Raw genomic sequence first — 21,485 nt, 5'->3', positions numbered from 1 at the left:
GATAGCAGAAATGCTATGGAACCAAGTATCTCTTTGTAAGGATGCATGTGCACACACCATCCAGGTGGGACTTTTCACCCTTCTTTCATTGAGAGTGTTTTGCTGGGGGCCTGCAGCTGAGGATGCCACACTGTACTTTGCAAGTGGGAATGAACAGCTGGTTCAGGAATATCTTAGGCCACCGTAGAAAATTCTCAGACAAAAAACATGAGAGAGATGAAATTCCTTGGTTTTTCTAAGTGTCTGGGATATGTGGCTTCTGCTGACAGGTATTTGATCAAAGTTTTGTTAGAAGAGTCTGGTATCAGCTGGAGAAAAAAATCCAGCTTAAAATCCCTTAGTGATTTAGCAACTTAGAGCTATATGCCTCCATTTTCTAGCCCATTTGAATTCAGCTAAGAACTTTGCTGTATGATTTAGCACTGTGAAGCATTGCTACATATGGTGGATCCCTGTGCCCATTGGTGAGAGTATTTCTGTAGCAAAATGCTGAGTAATCAACAGATTGTTGAAAACCTGAAGCTAGACTTGCCCTTAAGACCAGATAAGAAGTTGGAATTATTCCTAAAAATGCCTTGTAAACATCAAGGCTTTTGCTGTGGCATACGTGTAAAAAATCTGTCGAACTCCTAGAGCTTCTTCTCTGATAGATACCAGTATATTCTTGTCAGCTGGAATGAATTTGTATTTCTCACAGAAAGTATGTTTCTTTGGAAAATACTTCTTTAAGTTAAATTAAAATGAAGTTTCCCAGCAGTATTACTTGATAACTGAAACACATGAAACTTATTTTTTTGCTCAAAATGCTCTTACGCTGTGGTTCTGAGTAGATAATCCATCAGAAGTCCAGCTAAATACGGGGAAACAGGTGGATCCTTAGCATGGTGTAGTGTACTCCTTTCCCTGCTCCTGAAACTTCAGGAAGGAAGGGTGTCTGAGGGTGTGCATGTGCATGGGCTGCATTAAGGTGTACGGGGCATCCAGGCCTCCCTACTGGTTTCTCTCTGAGTCCTGTTTGGGACTCATCTAGCTGTGTTGTGAGATTAAACAGGCTCAAACTCTCCTCTGACACCATGCACATTGCCTCACTGTATGCACGTGCCTTACATGTGATGGTCTCAGGAAACCACAACTGCTTCCCCACTGGTGATTCTTCTGAGGTTACTTTTGCAAAATTTGAGGTGTGGGGAGTGACCTGAAAAGTATCTGAAATTTTGGTTAAAACCAAACATGAATCCATAGACTGTCCAGCTCAGACTCTGTGTTGCAAGATACCACGTGCATCCTGGGAGGAGCAGAATGCTACTGCTGTCATTAAAGCAGTCTACTCTGATGTTAGCCAGAGCCCTGCTGTCTTGCATTTGGAAACTGCAGCTATGGTTGCTGGAAGGGAGCTGATGGTGTAGTAAATATACTGCTGTCAAATTACTTTGAAATATTTTGACACAAATGCAGGTTCGATCTAAATGCACATCTCCATCTCAGTGAGTTGACTGAGGTCTAAGCAAAAAGCTGTTAGTTTTGATGCTGGCCTGCTGAGAGTAAACCTCCTTTTGCCTTTGCTTTTGCTGTTGTTGTTAGTCCTTGACTGCAAGCAAACAGCTCCCAAAAGGCAAGTTAATCGACACATTTTGCATTTCTTCCACTGTGTTCAAAACTGCTGTGGGTATGAACAAATTTCATGATCAACCTGAGAGTTTCATCTTGTGACGCCTATCCATGTCACTAAGTATTTCATTCAGCTTAATGCAGCCAGGAATTATATCCAGGATATTTGCAATGTGTTATCTCCAATACTCATTAGATTTTTTTTGCACTGCTTGGATTCCTGTAAAAAGCCTGAAGTCAGGAGCGTGACATCATTCCATTGAATTAAGGTGCAATAATCATATATTCAACATGTTCAGAAAGAGGTTTGTGGAACATCTTTAAAAGTCACTTCAAAATTTCATATTGGGGGAAGAGTTTATCTGAGTCTTAGTGGCTTTTAACTGCCTTACTTTTAAGCTACTTGAAAGTCTAACAAGCTTCTTCTCTTGTGATATCTGCATTACTGTAGTTCTTTATTAATGTAAAGGCAGACTACTTTCAACTTTAATTTTTCTAAAATTCAGTCATAAATAACAAAAAGGTCAGTCTGACATAAACCCTTCAACTGATGTATTGTCGTAGAAAAGCCATTACTTCTAGACAGGCATTGCAAAAATGTGATTGACTGTGGCACTTCCTATAAATGCACCAGATAGAGTTTGTTATTCGCAAACCAATTTCTGGCCTTTGTTGGAATAAAATGAAATACGTCTATTTTGTGTTCTGGTGTTTTTTGTATTGCTTGAGATTACCAAGTCTTCTTCCCAAAGTGGTATCCCTTCAGATTTTGTTAAACACTTCTTCCACATGTATTGATAATTAAATATGCTAGAGTACAAATTTCTGGTGGGATGTTCCCTGCAGTATTGCATGCATCTCTGGCCATCTGTGGTCAGCACCGAAGAAGCTGAACTGGTGTTATGACCATTCTTCCATCGTCCTGTTCTTATTGGAAGAAGTAGAAGAGGTTGGCTTTTTAAAAATAGGCTAGAGAGGTCATAACTGTTTTCTCCAAGGTCATTCAAAGCAAAAGGGGAGAGAAAGAGGAAGGAGTTGTTTCCTCTAAATAAACAGAAACGATGGCACAAAAAGGAAATGTCTAATCTGACGACAAAAAACGTCTGCTGAAAATGTGTGAAAGGATTTCTAACAGCCTGAATGTGAGAGCCTCCATTTGCCTTCAAACAGAAGCTGTAAAGGCAGAACACATGTTCAGTTTGATCTGAATAACTTGATCTGGACACTCATGGAGACTAGGGTTGAACTTAGTGACTTGTGATTTCAAAGTGCATCCTAGGATGCTTTCATATTCTATTTTTTTTTTTAAGTGTCCAAAGTGCTTTACAATATCAGTGCTACAATTCAAAATACATCTGTTAGGTAGGATAGGAGGAGAGAATAAAATATATACATGCATACATACATACACACACATATATATATATATATATATAAAATTATGATCAAAGGAGCAGTGATGGGTCAGGAATTTTCTGCTACAGTTCCTCGCTTCTCAGAGGCTTCTGGCTGCTTAGTCCATTGCATTCGTCCACTCATTGTATAGTTTATCTTTATTGTGAAATGAAATATCTTTGTCTGCTTATCTCTGTTAACCCAGTGCAGTTTGCTTCTGTGTGTCTGCAGTGTGTGGTAGCTCTTGATTCATAAAACTACATTGCAGTAATTTTCTTCCCCCACTTTAGGCACGAGTGTAAGCTCATGTTGTCAACTTTGTAATGCGCAACTTTGTGCAGCTTCTAAATGACGGAGTAGCTGAAATTATGGTTGTAATTTGTGTACCTGGAGCTGAGTCATATCCTTTACCAGTGCCCTTCACTTGGTTTCATGCTTTAGCAAGCCTGTTTGACAAGGATGAATCTAAATGAGAGATTCAGATTTCTCGCTCAGTAAACAAGATTCTAGTTTCTCTTGGCTAATGTTCGTTCTTGTATTGTTTCCTTGTCTCTGCAGCTTCCTATTGTTGAAAAAATAAGGATCATTGCTCAGAAGGTGTATGGAGCTCAGGATATAGAGTTGTCGCCAACTGCACAGTCACAAGTTGATCGGTACACTCGGCAGGTAAGAACACCAGTGAATTATGCAGTCAGGTACCTGATGGAGGAGACTTGGGAAACCTCAGGGTGTGAAAGGTTCTCAGACTGGAGTGTTTAGTCAAGCGTTGCTAAAAGGCATGAGCTTACCCATGGTGCTAAACTGTGGAGGTCAGTGTGGGTTGGTTTAGATTAGATAGAACAGAATGATTTTAACCTTGACAGCTATCTCCCATGGATATGTGTGCTATTTGGAATAATTCTGAGATTGTTGGTGAAGCTCTATACTTTCTATGCAGAGTGGTATTTTTTTGGTTACTGCCTTGAGTGTGTCAACTGCACATTTGCAAAAGTAGCAGCTAGTGAATGTGTCTGATTTTAGTGTGAGTGGTTTGTTTGTATCTGCAAAAAATGAGTTTGCAAACATACAAAGACCTGTGCACAGCTATGCATATTAGTAACAAAGCTCCCAATATTTGTAAAATATTTTGGTTTCCTTCTGTTCATATTCTTTTTCAAGGTTTTATAAATGCTAGAAGGTGAAATAGATCACCATTCATAAAGCATGTGGGCTTTGTACAGTTTGAAAGCAGTTTTAAAACCATGTGGAGGGGTGAATGTATTTTCTGTAATGGGAAAGCTTCTATGCGTATACATGGCTGGATCCTCTCTGTCAAAGAACAGAATCTGTGGGTGATGTGTCACAGAAAAAAATCCTGAGTATACTTCAGCATCCTGATCAGACAGGCAGAAGTATACCCATCTTCTCTATAATGCAAATCTCCTGAGAATCAATTTGATTTTCTCAATGTAAAATAAGCTTGTTTAGTGTACTTGAAGCAAAATAATCCATGTCTTTATCTTTTCCTACTGTGATTCTCTAATCCTTTTTTTTTTTTTAGTCTAAACTTTAGTAGCATTAGGAAATATTTTCACAATGTCATTAAAGGATTGTCGTCAGCACTGGGCTGCAGAGGCAATTCCCTGCAGTGCTGCCGCTCCTCCTGGACTTGTGAATTGTATCTCTGTTTGTCAAGGAACTGAGCAGAAGAGTGGAAGGTGCCTGGAGGTTAACTGATAACCTGGTAGACAAACAGTGTGTGTGGGGAGCTGCTGTGAGGTCCTTTTCCTGATTTTCTCCCACTTTTTGAGTAACTACTGCACTGTCATTAGTGAAGTTGATGCCATCACCTCATGCAGTTTTTGTCTTGATTAAAGCAAAGCATCATGGGCCGTTTGCGTTTACCTCTAAGAAGATATTAATACCCTTTGAGAGTTTTGGACTATGAATCCTGGTCTCACGTAGGTATCTAACTGGGCCATTAGAGCCCAGAGGGAAGTGCTGTACCTGGTGTTCTAGTGAGCTGGTGTAGGTTGCTTGTTCAGTGTGGTACCCATTGTGCACACTCTCTAAAAATACACACTCTAGCCATTTTATAGGCAACTTTTGCACCTAACTCTAGGTTGAAAACCCACTCAAGAAGCTGGATAGTGCTGCAGTCAGGTCTCTGGAGACAAAGGTTTGAACTAAGAGAGACTAACATGTGAAATACAGTATTCTGCCTCTTTCTGAAATATTCGCTGGTAAGAAACTGAGGTTAACTATTGCTATATGGATTTTAGGATTTCCAGAAGATACTGATAACAAAGTGAAAATATATTCTGTCTTTACTGCAATCTCAAAAAAAAATTTCTTTTATTTTTTTTTTCCTTTTTCTGTTAGGGATTTGGAAATCTCCCCATTTGTATGGCAAAGACCCACCTGTCCCTCTCCCATCAGCCTGAGAGGAAGGGCGTTCCCACTGGTTTCATCTTGCCGATTAGTGATGTACGAGCCAGTATTGGAGCTGGATTCATCTACCCTTTGGTTGGAACGGTGAGTGCAGAATATTCAACTCGCTCACTCCCCTTCCTTTGACCCAGCTTGACAGGGAAGTGCATTTCCTGTTTGCTTCTAAAAATAATGTGTAGAACAAGATGACTTCTTGTTTGTTTTGTTGTTGTGGTGGTTTTTGTTTTGTTTTTAATAATAATTTTATCCTCAAACTTTTTGCAGCTCTACGTTGATATGGAAAGATAATTAGGAAAATGTAATACCTTATAAGAGCTCTGGCTACAGGGTGTGAGAGAATTACTCTTGTCATTGTTTCTGTTTCTGATGTTTTCAGTTAGTCTAGAATACTTAGGCATCCTAATGGTGCAGAAAAATGAATTTACATGTCTGTTGCCTTTCCTTATTCAAACTGCAGCCTGTACATGTCTGTAGTTACATGATTATATTCCAAATGTTACATCTTTCATCCATCACTACAAAGCATTCTGTGATGTATTTAGATGAAAGGAATTGTGTTAGGAAAAAGTGTGTGATTAAAATGATTGCCTTTCAGCTGATGAGCCTGATCTATTCCCAGTCCTTGTGAACATTTCTGCTGGTTCTGTAAAACTAAGTTATGGTGGGAAGGGATAGACTTTTAACTGCAGAAGCAGTAGCACATTCTTTCTCCTTTTTAGAGGTTTAAACAATGAGGTGCTAAAAAGAGGCTATTGTCATCCTTTCTTCCTACCTGTCCTTAAAAGTACATACTCAGATTAGGAACCTCCTGGTGTTTTCTTCCCTGACATGCCTTATCAAAGTAGCTGAGAAGCCAGTTAGCTCATGCCTTTGCCAGCCGCACACATCTCATCCCAAACGGTAGATGAACTGCATCTGGAATTTCATAGCATGAATAATTACTTATGTGTAGCTGATTCATGGGATGGTGCTAGAGAGGGGATGCAAAAGCCATTGCATTTCCGGAAAGAATACTCTCCCAATGTTATCTCATCTTCCCAGAGCACGGCCTGATTTCCTTGTGTAGCAGTACACTTAGGAAAGGTTGAAAGTTTCTAATCTATTGTTTTGAATTCCCTCTGAAACAATCAAGTGTTTGAAACAAGGAAGGAAGTACTTTCTGACCAGGAGAGTTCCTGGAGTTCAGGAAACTGTGTCACTTTAACTCACTGGACTTCAGGACATGCTTTCCTTTTCATGGTCACATTATGTGCATCTACCAGAAGTGGAGCACAGCTGTGTATTTAAATTGTGTAAGACAAAATTCTAATTACTGGTGACAGAGTAAAATTTGTCACAAGTTCCAGTATCTCCTTTATGGCCTTGGGTTCAAAAGTGCACTGGAAGATGTGTGTCATAAAGTTGTGAGGAGTGAATGTGAAGAATGGGCAGCAACTACTTCAAATCCACGAGGGAGCTATTCTCTAGCGTGTCAGAGTGAAATGTTCTCAGGTTGAGCTTTCTGAATAAATCACAGTCTGCATGCTTCAACACAAACTAGCTGCAGTTCAGCCTCATAAACCCATAGGAACTGTCCATAGGATCAGTATATGCTAAACAAGTTCAAGGATTATCTCTCATTTTTGTTTTCTGCCTAGAACCCAAAAATACTGTTATTGTGAAGGACATTTTATATATGAGATTTCTTACTGGAGGAGGTTGTGAAAAACACATCCAAGTTAGTTACCCTAACTCTGGTGAGAGTTACTATAGTCGTGGATCTTTTCCCGTATCAGGAACTGGGTAGGCAGTATACTCTTAGTGTTATGTATTCCAAGAGAGTTTGTAGGGCAAAGTACTGTCTAAACATAAGATCCCCATGAGCTAAAAGTCTTAGTAGACAGATGTCAGTCATCAATTGTTTGGAAAATATTGCTAATGCTCAGAAATGTGGGACAGAATACTTCTTGGAACTATCACAATTGCTACAAAACAAAATGAATGAATTAATATGAACGTATACCTGACATCCTTGCCATACAATGCTTTCTCTAGAGTTCAATTTATGGCAAGAGGTTCAACTTGCTGCCTTTTAGAATTCAGAGTTGTGATCATCAGGAAACAAACTCTCATAATAGACTTGTAACACTAATTTTAAGATCGCTTTTCTATTTCAAGATGTTCAGATTTTCTATGTGCATTGCTATCAGCAATTAAGTCTTAGGGCTAGTGGTACTTTTTAAGTTGTGCAAGAAGGAATACTTTTGATGTCACATTCCAAAACTGAGAGTCCTCCTTTCACAGTTCTCTTACTAATAAAGCTGTCTGAAAATGTATACAAGAGCAAAGTGATTATAAAAGGACATGTCCTGAAGGCTTAAAGTGGCTGTAAGTCAGATGCTATGACTAGAGGGATTACAGAAATCCTGGTGATACCATATGGTGAAAGCATCCAGTCATGACAGTGAATTAGTTTTCTTTATATAGAAAAAAAATAAATGCTATTGTACAATACATTCATAAAAGTTGCAGTGATAATTCTGATGCTAATTAAAGGTCACGCTCCACACTCAAAGCATATTTTTAAACCATGGCAAGCTCCTTTCACTCCAACCTGGGAGAACTTATCAGTGGTAAAGCAGGTCATTAGAATCTGCTCCAATTTAATCAAGGAGGGCATTACAAATGAAAGAGACAAGTACTGCCAAAAGATAATAAACTATCTGCAGTACCAAGCATTTGTAGTTTGACCTTGTCTTTAACACATGTAAATTAATTAGATCTGTATTTACCCCAGCACTGATAAGCAACCATGATTTTTTTTTTTAATGAAATAGTTAACATGTTGTCTTCATGTTAAGCAAAATTTGTTTTGTGTTGTGGTTGGCTCTGGTTCCCTTACGGCATCGAAGTCTTTCCAGGAAAAATGAGCTGAGCCTTATCGGAGGAAATCAGCAGTGAAACAAGAGGTGCATTTAATTAACACTGGCACAGCTTTTATCCAAGTTCTCTGCAACCATGACCCAGAGGGCTGCATCACTCTCACAGGTGGACTGTTGACATCATTGCTTGGCTGAACAGAGTGATGGCAGGAAGGCTGCTGGAGTATATGTAGGAAATCAGTGAGGTCATTCACTAGCAATGCTTGGGTGGAGAATTATTAGATTTTTGTAGTATGTGTGTTTCTCTCCACCCTCACCCAAAGAGTCATTGCAGTTTGGTGCGTTCTCACATTCCAGCCACGTTTCCATTGTTCTTTTTCATGTGACGTGCAAGAATGCAGGCTGATCGTAGGAGTAAACCTTGTTATCTTTTGCCTTTGTGAAATGACACCACCAAATCACTGGTGTGAGTAATACAGCTGTGTTTGAATCACAGTGAGATTTTTTTAAATATATACTGCCCTTTCCCAACCATGCACTTTTGTCTACATGGGTTAAAATTACAGGCAAATCACTTTGAAAATATGTGGAACCTTTGGAGCCGCGCCAGCTCCCAAATTCTCACGATGAACTGACATCCTTCAGATATTGGCATATCTGAAGAAAGGTCAGTCTATTACAGAAATATTCTTTTCCTCCCCATAGAGAGTGCAATTCAAGTCTCTAAAACAAGTTCTGAAACTATGTCCTCTGGGAAGGGACTCTTGGGGTGACCCAGTGTGCTTTGAAATAAGTTTATGGGAGTGATAAAGCCCTAATTCACTCATAGGTGAGAGCCAGGACTGTCCTGCTAAAATATTACCTAAATATTGTAAGGGGGAAAAGAGCCTGAAAGTAAATATTTTTATGAATGATTTTTGAAGGAAAATATTGTTCCCTGTTGAGTGAATTTCTTATTTCATAGTGGTTAAGAGCTTAACAAGTTTTTAGGGTGTCCTTTGAACATAAGCTGGAGTCCAGGCCCACCTGAAGTGAAATTGCAGTTTCCCAGTGGTGCAAGTTGTCTCCAAACTGTCATTTTGTCACTTCTTTTAGGCTCTCTTATGGGACAACTGAAAAATTGTTGATGGATTGCCCAGCTCATCCTGACAATCTGTGTAACATAGGGTGATTTTCCAAAAACGTGAATGATAGTGAGATCTATATTTGCCTTGTAAAGCATTTGGCGTACAATGCAATTGTATGTTGTTTACAATGCTCTACTGGTCATTCTGACCTCTCTTCCACAGGCAGTGGAAGCAGGGACAGGTATTCTCCTGGGAAGAGAACAGGGATACTGCCCCATTGTGTAGGGATGTGGTCAGGAAGGCCAAGACGCTGCTGGAGCTGAACTTGGCAAGGGTTGCAAAGAATAATAAGGGGGGCTTCTAGAGGTGTGTCAGCAACCAATGATGTGATCTAAGATCTGGCCAGGAAGAAGTCCTAAGAGTAATTGATGGATGTAGTTGCAGGAGAGCAGAACATGTGTTGCTGATGACTAAGGCTTTTTAAAATTGAGGAGAAAAAGAGTAGAGTTTACCGGGTTTGAAAAATTTATTGTCATCTCTGAAACTTTTGAAAGTACATAGAGAATAATCTATTAAAGTGATAATTCAGAAATTTCCATACACTCTGAGCATATGCTGTTTAGTTCAACTATTTTAAACTGATGTGGATAAGCCACTGTGTGTTGGAAATGCAAAATAAATATACTTTGCTTCAGATCACTGCAACTCCCTGCCGTAGCTGTGACGTGAACATACGGTAAAATACCCTCTTACATCCTCAGAAAATCCCCAACCCAACAGCGTCTCTTCCTCCTCTGACATTTAGAAATATCTAAACAGATAATGGAGGCAAAACACTTAGATTGTGTGTAGTTCATGCTGTATCGCTTGACTCATCTGTTTGCTGGTAAGCAATATTTAACCTACATTATAATGTAGTACAATGTATTGCCTTTTCTGAATGAAAGACCGGGTCCCATTACTGGTTGTATTGGCAAAGTTAATTTACAGGTTATTACAGCTTCCTTCCACCTAGCCTTAAGTTCCTCAAGGGCCAGCACTTGTAGTTAGCAGAAGTAAGGGAATGATTTTGTTTGTTTTCTGTTGAGAAGAAAAAAAAAAAAGAAGTTATGTAGGCGTGTGTGTTACTTCAGCAAACTGAATAGTTGGAGGAGGACTTGTTGTCCTGGGACAGGATAAAACAATTATACAACATATCAGAGAAGAAAATAGACCCTGTGGTTTCATAAGCTCTTTAATGTTTCGATTAGATGAGATTTTTCTCAATACAACCTCCTATACAATTTAAGTATGACTATTGTAAAATTAGTTCTTTGTATTCAGTGTCCATATTATGTATTTTCCCAATTTATCGTATTTTAATCCTTGTCAGAGAAGATTTTTTTCATGCAAATATTTAAATTTGGCTCTAAACACTTGAAAATGAACTTTTTAATGACAAAAATGAACCTAATATATTTCTTCTGTCAGTCAGGTTTCCTTGGTTGTCTTTTCCAAATATATTTTTATTAAAGACATCCACAGAAATGTAACTTAAATAATAAATGTGTGCCACTGTTAACTTAAAATAGCTTAAAACAGGTGCTTATTTACAAGTACAGTTACTTCACTTTAGTGAGTGATACCCTGAATACGCATTTTGATAGCCTTCCGTCCCTTGCAGGGGGAATTTTGCCTTGCTTCCTTTGCTTTGCACGTGAAGAGGCAGAGGACGTGGTCAGCCATGCTGTCCCCATAGAAGCTATGGTAGGTCAGAGCTGCTGCAGAGGAATTTCCTGATCTGGTATGCCCAGATCACAAGTGTTTTAGCATGTGTTTTCAGTTAAGATTAGCTGACTTGACACATCAGCTTAGGTAGTATGGATTCATTGATCGGGGTAGTGCCTGGCTAGTGTGGACAAGTTTAAGCAATGCTGGAACAAAGATAACTCATTATGCTCTGAAAGAGTTTTCTTCTGTGTGGTGGTTAGTGTCTTGACCTCATCAGACCTGTGAAATTGTATGTAATGAACTCCGCGCAGCTGTCTTAGGGTTGCAAATAACCATTAGTGTAGGCAAATGAAATGAGAATCACCTGTAGCACATGTGCAGCCAAAGGGGGCACCTCTGTGAAACTGTAGTTTGCTCAAGGCCTTCAGAGAGTCTGGGAGTCATTAAGACCCTTGCTGTCTGTTCCAGTAAGACCTAACCCTGAACATGGTTATGCTTTCTATCTGTTTCATTCCCTTGTCTCTGATTTACAGTCTGTGATCCCAGACAAGAATGAATGTAACTGCATCAGTTAAGAAAGGAAAAAATCAAGAGTCTGATGTGGAGATAAAGGCTCTTTGAATGATGTACATTATCCTATTTGCATGGGGCTTGCTATTAAGGAGACATACCAGTTGAAAGCAGGAAGTGCAATTTGGACACAAGCCAGCAGCAATTTTGGCCCACTGCCCTTAGATTTTACACATGACTTCAGACATTAAATAAGGACTTTGCAGTGGGGACGTGTGCACGTGTGCATTTGAGCAGTTAGTCAATGCCTGCTGGGTGTTCTCCAGGCCAAAGACGGAAGTGGGTGGCTGAACCGTGCAGCTCATGGCAGCCTCTCCATGGTGCGGCAGCACTGCCTGCCCACCCCAGTCCTCCCCTGCAGCTTTGGCTGTGCTGGTTTAGCATCCCTGTTGTGTACTTGTGCCAGTTCAGAGCAAGTGAACAGGTTTGATTAAGAGCTCATTCAGTTAATCAGCCTTGTATATGTGCATTCTGATCAAATGCGATGAGCTCAAGAATCAGTTTATGAAATGTCTTGAAACAGTGGTGTTAAGGGCTTGTATTTTGGTTATGCTATATATACAGAAGTACATACCTGAGCATTAGAGAGGGCAGACAGGTATCTAGTTCTCCCATTCATGATATTCTGGAAGTACTGCTAGTACTGCTGCATGAAGAGGCTGGTGCTGCCAGACTCAGGGTTCACTGAGTGACAACCAATGATAGGACAAGGGGTAATGGGTTCAAACTGGAACACAGAAGGTTCCACTTAAATTTGAGAAGAAACTTTTTCTCAGTGAGGGTGCCAGAACACTGGAACAGGCTGCCCAGGGAGGTTGTGGAGTCTCCTTCTCTGGAGACATTCAAGACCTGCCTGGACACATTCCTGTGTAGCCTCATCTAGGTGTTCCTGCTCTGGCAGGGGGATTGGACTAGATGATCTTTCGAGGTCCCTTCCAATCCCTAACATTCTGTGATTCTGTGTGAGTCTGATGGCTTCGAGGTGGGGTGGGTATTGCTGCTGCCTGTCTTCATTCAGCTGGGTAGCAGCACCCATGCTCTGTCACTTCCAGCTTTCTGCCATTCCTCTCTATGGGGATGAAATGAAATGATGTTTCATGCTCCCTATTTTTGTTTGTTCAGCCTGATAAGCTTCTTTAGCTGAAGAAATCACAGTTTCTGAAATGGTGCCTTGTGGTCCAGATTGGAAATTTAGAGATTCAACCAACCATTTACAAACAATTGTTACCTTTTAAAATTCCTGTCTATATTTTTCAAGTGTTCATTTGCAGATTTTGAAAGTATTGATTCCTTGGTAAGCAGCAAAAAACTGTACAGTTTGGGTCAAATAACTGGAATTCTTCCAGACTGTCCAGTGAGACAAACCATCTAGCAGATGTAGATAGCTGTATGTTTGAGTTTGGTAGCTTGCTGTTATTGCACTCTTAAAGTGATTTAAGGCTAATAGCAGGAACCTGGCTGGAGGCTGCAAGTCTGTGACTGAACAATTGTATTGAGTTCCGGATAAAGAGGTGAAAGATGTTTTGAATTTAATAATGTCCCCATCAACTTGCTTGCTTTCAATAAATTGTGAAATATATAATAGGATGATTAGTGTGCTAATTAACATTAAAGAGGAATGAATATTTTTGCCTACTGGTCAAGGGATTATCCTTGTTAAAACAGGAAATGGACCCTGATTTCCTGTGTACAAGAGTTTTCTTCATAAACTTCGAAAACTTCAGTCTAAAAATAGATTATACTTTTACATAGCAAAATATATATCTATTATTAGCTAAAACTAGCTTATATATGGAGGGAAGAGCATTTTCCAAATGTTTTTATTTTGAAATAGATACATCCTGCACGTGCTTCATAAAATAGCATTATTAATAAATTAGAAACTGAGCGTGGTGACATGGGCTTTATAGAAACTGTAATACTCAAGATTTTTTTAATATCGCTTTGTTTAGTAGTTTGCAAGACAAGCAAAGCTTAGATGCAGTTTTTAAAAGAAGGAATCCAGAGATGCAAACAGTAAGGTTCCCTGACAAATCAGGGACAGGACCATGAAGAAAATTCACCATTTCCTGGCCTGCAAAATTGATAAATGATTATGTCTAAGAATGTGAAGAATTGGATTTTGGGGTAATTCTATCGGAGTGGGCTGACCTACATTCTGTGGACAACACTGAAAAAAAGTTATGTGTTTAATCTTCCTCTACCCTACCCACCCACTCAAAAATCCTGAAGTACTTCCTGAGATATTCCTCCTTATTTAAGAAAAAAGAAGGTATAAATGCTGGCATACTGTATATCACCATTGGTAAGTGATAATGGGTTTATTTTTAAAAGACCAGACTTTTTCCACTTCTGAAATTGTGAAATGTCATGAATGGGGCATTACCTTTTAACCATAGCTGAAGAGAGGGTTGCATAAAACCACCTTGATAGCCTATAGATCAAGAGACATCTCCCAGGTGAAGTCCATTAAAAAAAGTACTCCTGGTGTGGTACAACAGTGACACACGGGCTTCTGGAGATGAAATATTTTTGGTACTCAGAGGAACTCGTTGATGCTGACTTGTGACCATCTTCTGTGACTGTCTTCTTGTCTGCTCTTCCTGCACACTGGTGAATATCACTTGTCAAAAGATGATTTTGTTCTATTTTTTGTTAATAGAAGGAAAGAATAAGGCATGTATCCTTGTTTGCTTGAGCAATTTCTGTTTCCCAGGAGAAATAATGTTGCAATAGTTGACAGGGTTTCCTGTGTCTGGCACTATACCCTGCCATGGACACCCTGTCAGCTGGTCCAGAACATTGACTTCTCTTTCTCACAACCGTTTCTCCATAATGGATATGTCTGCCAGCTTCACCTATCTTTTCTCCCTGCCGTTTTCTTCTCATATTTTTGGGGATAAGAGTATATTTAGTTTTACACCAAGATTAAGTCTCCCCGGTTCAATGCATATTCCACACAGCTGTGGGAAAATTCTGTTTAAGTGCTTTATTCTCTTTTACTTTACAAAAGCCAAGACCATTATTTCTTGGCCTGGAGCTAGACTCCTAAGAACAGAGCTTTTCATAGACCTGTAAACAGGTCTATGAAACAGACCTTCAACTCTGAGCTAACAGTTGGACAGGTAAGGCAAGACATAGTTTTATATCTCCTCACTATTACTGCGGTTACATACAAAGATATATTGGTATGAGGTATCTTACCAACACCAGTAAAGCATCCTGAGTGCTAACTGTGATGCAACAGCTATATTATGGTATATTTTTGTCATAGAGAAAAATTATGCCAACATTATTTAGCTCAACAGCAGTTACAACCACCTGAGCATGGAAAGGCTTGGGCCGCCATGTAGCCCAAGCCGTGGTCTGCCTATTTTTTCTATGCTTGGAAGCTGTATGTTAGTTAGACATTCCCAAACTGAAGCATGAGGTGCTGTGTGAAGATGCACTAGGCTGTGGTGATTCTGTAAAAGTCAATATCAGATGCAGCACTGAAATGGTGGGTTTGCCATGTCGCGGGGCTATGGGTGGGACCTGTCCTTTCACTTGGGGGTTCCAGCACTGGAAGGCAACGTGCTGGGTCACAGCACAGTTCAGGATGGCTGCAGGAAACCTGAGTGAGATACAGCACAAGATGTGCAGGTGTTCGATTTTCTAGCAAAACTTGGCTCGTTTGAAATATTTTAAACGCTTAACTCTCTAACTATCCAGGGGTGATAATGCCAAGCTGTACCAAGGCTTGACGCTTGACAACAAGGCTGTCAAACTCATTTTCACCAGGGGCCACATCAGCCTCACAGTTGCCTTCAAAGGTCCAAATGTAATTTTAGGACTGTATAAATCTAACTGCTCCGAATTACATTCAGCCCTTTGAAGGCAACCACGAGGCTGATGTGGCCCCTGGTGAAAATGAGTTTACACGACTGCTTTACAGGTTAGTGCCTGGCAGCTGGATGTTCAGCTTTCACTTGAAGTCATAGGAAAGTGCCTAGGGTAAATGGAACATCCTCTTTAAGCAGTTTCACATTTTTAATAGTGTTTTTTTTAATAACGTGTTGAAGTTTGGAGCTAGGTGTAGGCTGAACAGTTTCTCTCCAGGGACTCAGAATTTTCTGAAGATAAAATCCTATAACTGCATGATATTTTAGGCTAGAGTGCCTGACCACAGCATCTTTCTTTAATAAGCATGTTTCTGTAGGCAACATAAGGAGCTGGGCTTTGAGCTTAATAAGAAAAGGTAGTGACATGAAGAACTTCAGAGTGAAACATTCAATCATGTATAGGAATGTTGCTATTGGAAAGAAAATATTTTAAAAATGTTAAAGATCTACACATGCTGTCCTACTTAAAGCTTAGCAATGCTCTCAAGACTTTGAGTCTAAACTTAACCTCGGAATATATGCTTTTAGGAAAATCAATGAGAATTAGGTAGTCAGGTCATGGTTTCTTTTTCTTCACAGTCGACCTATCAGGGACTATTCTTGATGTCACTTTTACAGGGTTTTACTTAGCCTTTTTTAATTGGAGACCATGTGTCTGTATCAGCAATTTTAAAAAGATGGTTGGGTACAAATAATCTGGCTCTTATTTCTATAAAAATACAAAATAGCATAATGACACACCCAGTTTTAATAATTATTTAGCAACCAACACATCAATTATGAAATGTATGCAGGCTTGTGATAGTCAAGGAAATATCATTTATATCCCTTGCAATCTTCGGAAAATCTTTTTCTGATTCTCCTTAAATTCTGATTATTCTGCTTCTTCTTAAATCCTGGGTCTACCAGTACCTCTTACAGACATGGCACGCTAACGCCCTGCAATCCTGAATATTAGGTGTGTTTTGTTGTATTTTGAGATAGCCTTCTGGTTTTAGTGTTGCAATCAAGTAAGCATACTGTGAAATGAAAGCAGCAGAGGAATGTGGATGATGTGTTTGCCTTTTAGTAAATCATCAGTAAACTCTAATGCTGAGACCCTGAGAGGGTCTGTTTTTTTTTTACTAGCTCAATTAGACTTGCTCAGTAGACTGAGGCCAGAAGAACTGTGGCAGTTTGTCACCTATGGAAACCTGTTGTACTTTTCTAGTCTTTTTTAAGCTTCTCTTAGATAAGTGAAAATAAATCTCCTGATCTCATTTTACTCGTCATTTGTCTTTTCCACAAAACCACATGATATTCAACACCACTTAAAGTTCATGCTTGGCTCCTTATTTTCAGTGTGCTGTCAGGAGCAGGGGTGCTGCCGCAGAAGTGTCCTCAGGCACATCACTGAGGCTGCTGGACTCACTGTTACTTGAAAGGTGCTTCACAGAAGTACAGTGTGCAATTTCAGTGGTGGTAGTTTATCAAAATTTTTGAGAAATGCTGGTAACATGGTGTTAGAAAACCTTATATAATTCTTTTTTCTTTTAGGTAATACCATACTTATCACAATGTGGCAAATGCACTGCCAAAAAAGAAGTCGTAACATCATATAGGTGGTATGACTGAGTTGCTTTTCCCCTGTTACATTTACAACACTTGCTTCTTGCTACTCAGAGTTACTGTATTTGCACTACTGCCAAAAACTGCCAGTGCTCAGAAACGAAGGGCTAATCTGGGAGTTTGTCAAGAAATCTGTCCAACAAAAGCTTTGACTTTTACTTCTCTGGTCCATGAAATAAGCCAAAATACAGTGGTCTGTGGTTATTATGCTGGAAAAAAGCACTGATGAAGTTGGGTACCTTACATGCAGTACTGTTCATTTTATGAGAAGATGAATGCCCCGTGTCCCTGGTCACAGGTGAGTTCTGTTGTGAGCATCTCCGGGCTTTGTTCAGCCAGTGTTCAGTCAGAAGGCTGTCCAGAAGATTTATGTTGAAAGTGCAGTTTTTCACCCATCAGTTTGTACATGTTTAACTCAATTTGTAATTTTATTATTGGAGGTGGAGTGCAATGAATGGAGCAGTCATCATTTGATGTAAAAAGAATTTCCTTCTAAGCACAGAGAAATGCAAATTGTGAGAATGCACTTGTTGACGAAAGGATGTATTTAGTTTGATCATCAGGTGTTCATAGAAAATTTCACTATAACTGAAGAAGAGAGATTTCAGGTGACTGTAAAGAGTATTAAGAATCATCATTCTGTTGTTTATCCTCGTTGTGTCTGGATTATGGACTGCATTGAAAACATATGCATTTATTTACCCATTTTATTAAACCATGCAGTTTGTCTTAGTTGTGTTCAATTATGGATAGAATTCCATCAATGACCTTCAGCTCTTTATGACAGCATTCAAAAGCCTAACTTTTTTCTTCTTTTTTCCTCCTCTTTCCTTCCTCTTTGACTTCTTTTTGACTCTTTTTTTTTGCCTTATTTTTTTTTTTCCTCCTTTTTCCTCCTTGGAACTCTTTTGGCAGCTGGAGACAGCTTTTATTTTGATACATTTGACATAAAGGATGGAATGTGTCCAGTTTAGGAAGCAGAAAAGCTGGTGGAGGAAAAAATAATTCCATCATTTTTTTACAGAAATCAAGAGTATGCTTTCTGGTCCATCAAGTAGAAATGGTTTTTGGTTTCAGCTCAGGATATACACAAGAATAAATTACAATTTAAGGGCCTTTTTTCTTTAAAGGGAGAGAATTTAGCTGTGTTGTTGACGCCATAAAACGTTAAGTTTTATGGAAACAAAATGGAAAACCGGATCATAGCATATATTAAACATAGAAAGTATAACTTACAGCTTTAGAGATCCAGCCAAGAGAAAGTTGAATATTAAACAAACAAACAAAAAACAAACAACAATCAGCTCCCCCCCAAAAAAAAACAAACCAAACCAAACAAATGTATATACTGTTACGGGAATCAGTTCTGGACTGAAAGGCATATGTATCTAAACACAGGGCTTCTCTGTGTGGTCAAAATTTCAAAATGAGCATGCCATTAAATTGTCCTGAGTTCATTTAAAGAATGTAGGTGTTTTCACGTGCCTGCAGCGCCTGTGCAGGAGTCTGCACACCCCCAAAGCATGTGTGCAGTTACCTCCTTTCTTGTGCCTGTGCAATTCAAAAGGGGAGACTTGCTGGCTGTGTTGCTCAAACCCATATTTTACTTCTTGACTGTGAAGTGTTGCATCCTTTTGCATTAGTGTCACCGTGTTTTGTTCTTCCAGGCTTGCCAAAAAGGACAGAGGCTGGGGAGGGGTGTCAGTTAGAGGACTGGCTTCTTCCAGGGGAGAGCGAGCCAGGGAATGTACTGAATGAAAAGTGTGTTCTTAATGCTACTTCTAGAGCAGTAAGCAGCTCTTACATCCTAAATCCAATCTCAAAAAGCACTGAACTCTTCAGCTCTCTGCCCTAACTCTCCTTCCCCTCTTGTGTTACTGTTATGTGCTGGCATTGCTGACTCCGTATTAACTTCAATCTCTAGAAAACATGCCAGCCTGCAGTTTTAGACTCCTGACAAATGGGATCCCTGGAAAACAAACTTTTGCCCTTGCCACAGAATGAGCTTCCACTTGTTAAAATTGTTTTAATAAAATGTACTTTGCCTTCCAGTAAATTTAAATCTGTAGTTTTGTAAAAAACAACAAAAAGGAAGTGAAAAGGCAATTTGTCTGAAGCCTCAAGGAATTTTTTATGGCTAAATTCAGAGAAGAAGTTGACAAATTAAGGTTAAATTTGCACAAAAGGTTGACAAGTGCAAAAAATACATTTGCTTTAATTTATGTTGAAATTCAAACCTTCACCTGAAACCATTTTAACCGAAGAGTAAACACCCCTCTCGTATGGACCAGTGCTGTGAGTGACCTGTTCGTTGTGTTGCATTAACATGTGATTTTGTATGAGGCTAAATTACCTACAGGATCATATTAAATTGAAACTGGAATATTCATTTGTAAAATGAGGAGAAACCACCAGGCATTCAGAGGAAGACAATCCGAGTCTGTTCTCATTTGATGTTGTGATTAGGTCTGCTTTTCTAAATAGTTGATTTAATGTGTTCATTGCTAATGCAAGTCAGGGGAAGCCTTGCCAGGTACTTCATGTTAGCTTTATTCCATTAAGCAATTCTGATACAACTTGCTGCAGTGAGAACTTCAGAAGATAAATCTGCTGAGGAAGCATTAGAAGCAGGTGCTATAGGAGGGCAGTTTTCTTACAAATGATGAACATAGTTGCAGGAGCTCTTATAAACCAACAGAAAACAACCAAAAAAAATAAAGTATTTTTGTAGTTTTATGGAAAACAAGTCAACATCTAATTGACTTTTTCAGTGTTTAGAGATAAAATGGGGAAGAACATGCTTAATGTAAATGCATCTTGAACCCATCCTTTTCTGTTTCATGTATCTTGTGTTGTACTTGAGCCCAACTGTACAAAAAACTGCAGGAGGACTAGAGTTGTAGAGAAAACTAGCTGCTGAAATGGTTTTTAAAATCTGTAGAAATAATAGAAGAAAACTATTTCCTAAAAAGGAAAATAAGGAAATCAGGTGTAAATATTTCTGCCTTTTCACTCCCTCTAAAGAGTGTAATTTTCTTTGCACAGTCTTAACAGCTCTATATAATTTCCATGGAATAAAAGATTAATTACATTTAAAATTATCTGGCTTTGGATGTAATGGCATATTGATTCCTAGTTCCATGGAGAATGGGTTTTAAGATGCATATGATAAATTCTTAATAAGTAGTTCCTTACCGTTTTAAACATGTATTGCTCAGAAACCCTTGACATCTTAATATTCCTTTCCTTGTTTGCTTCAGCTGTTCAGACTTTGAGGTCTTCAAAATGGCAGTTCTAACTAGTTCACTAGCACCAGGGCAGGATTGTTCCTGAAATTAAGGCTACTGAGATGCTTGTGCCACATTAGAGATGATACATATTCCCAGACCTCAAAGAGGTGTGATTATAAGGATTCTGTAATATCATTACTGCTGCTTCATTATTCCATCTTTCAGCAGCTGTCTTCTGAAGTCACGTCCCTCCGTTCTTTGCATGTTGTTGATCAGATATTCTGCTGTTGGTCTGTTAGTCTGTTCAGCTAGTCCTTCCTCTGCTCCTGCTGGCTACTTTTTCACAAGTGTCTTCGATACCGTCACTGTTTGCACAGGACATATTTTCTGCTTGGCTTGCCAGTCCCTCTCATTCTCCTCCCAACACTGGTTTCTTCTCCCTATGCTGTTTTCCTGTCCGTCCTTCAAAAAAAATAGTTTTTAGAGATGTGGAGAATAATCATAGAATCATTTCAGTTGGAAGAGACCCTCAGAATCATCCAGTCCAACCATAACCTAACCTAACTCTGGCACTAAACCGTGTCCCTAAGAACCTCATCTAAACACCTTTTAAACACCTCCAGGGATGGTGACTCCACCACTTCCCTGGGCAGCCTGTTCAGTGTAGCAAATCTTAAGGCAAAATCAGGAAGGGAAGCAAAAATAATTTTCAGTGGCTTTGGCTGTCATTGCCATGTACTCCCAAGCAGCAAGACAGGTCTGTGCAGGTTGCCTCCAGCATTCAGGTATCAATACAAGTGTGCTTGAGTGATCTGGCCAGGCCTCCTTGCACTGACAAATCTCATCACCTCTTTCATTAGTTGGCACCATGTATTGGTTCTGGGTGTGCTGGTTTATACCATTTGGCAGCTGGCAACAAATACTCTTCTGCTGCTCCATCCTGTTGACATCTGAGAATCACTGGGATTCACAGTTTCTAGTTGTTTCTCTTGCTGTGAAGAGGCCTTTACTTGCTTATCCATTTTGAGTATCATTTCATAGATGATATATTATTTTCTGTCCTCTCTTCAAAGCCATGTTCTTCTCAATGCCTTTTTTTTTTCTTCCAGCTGCTAGACTGTAAAT

The 21,485-nt window shown here is 39.4% G+C and overlaps 1 protein-coding gene across 3 annotated transcripts in view; it reads left to right on the top strand.

The window, feature by feature from the left end:
• The window catches only part of MTHFD1L (methylenetetrahydrofolate dehydrogenase (NADP+ dependent) 1 like), a 152,938-nt gene that overhangs the window by 99,085 nt on the left and 32,368 nt on the right, over nucleotides 1–21,485 (top strand). For all 3 annotated transcript variants that reach the window (XR_010471430.1, XR_010471429.1, XM_065057433.1), the window contains exons 25-26: nucleotides 3,562–3,669; nucleotides 5,365–5,517. Coding sequence is in view for 1 of the 3 variants with exons in the window: in XM_065057433.1 (XP_064913505.1) it covers nucleotides 3,562–3,669; nucleotides 5,365–5,517 (261 nt within the window). In the remaining 2 variants the exon portion in view is untranslated. The remainder of the gene's footprint in view (nucleotides 1–3,561; nucleotides 3,670–5,364; nucleotides 5,518–21,485) is intronic.

The sequence above is a fragment of the Columba livia genome, chromosome 3 (assembly GCF_036013475.1).
Source record: "Columba livia isolate bColLiv1 breed racing homer chromosome 3, bColLiv1.pat.W.v2, whole genome shotgun sequence".
NCBI lineage: Eukaryota > Metazoa > Chordata > Aves > Columbiformes > Columbidae > Columba > Columba livia.
Note: the sequence above shows the minus strand (reverse complement) of the source record. Positions and strands in the feature narration are given on the sequence as shown.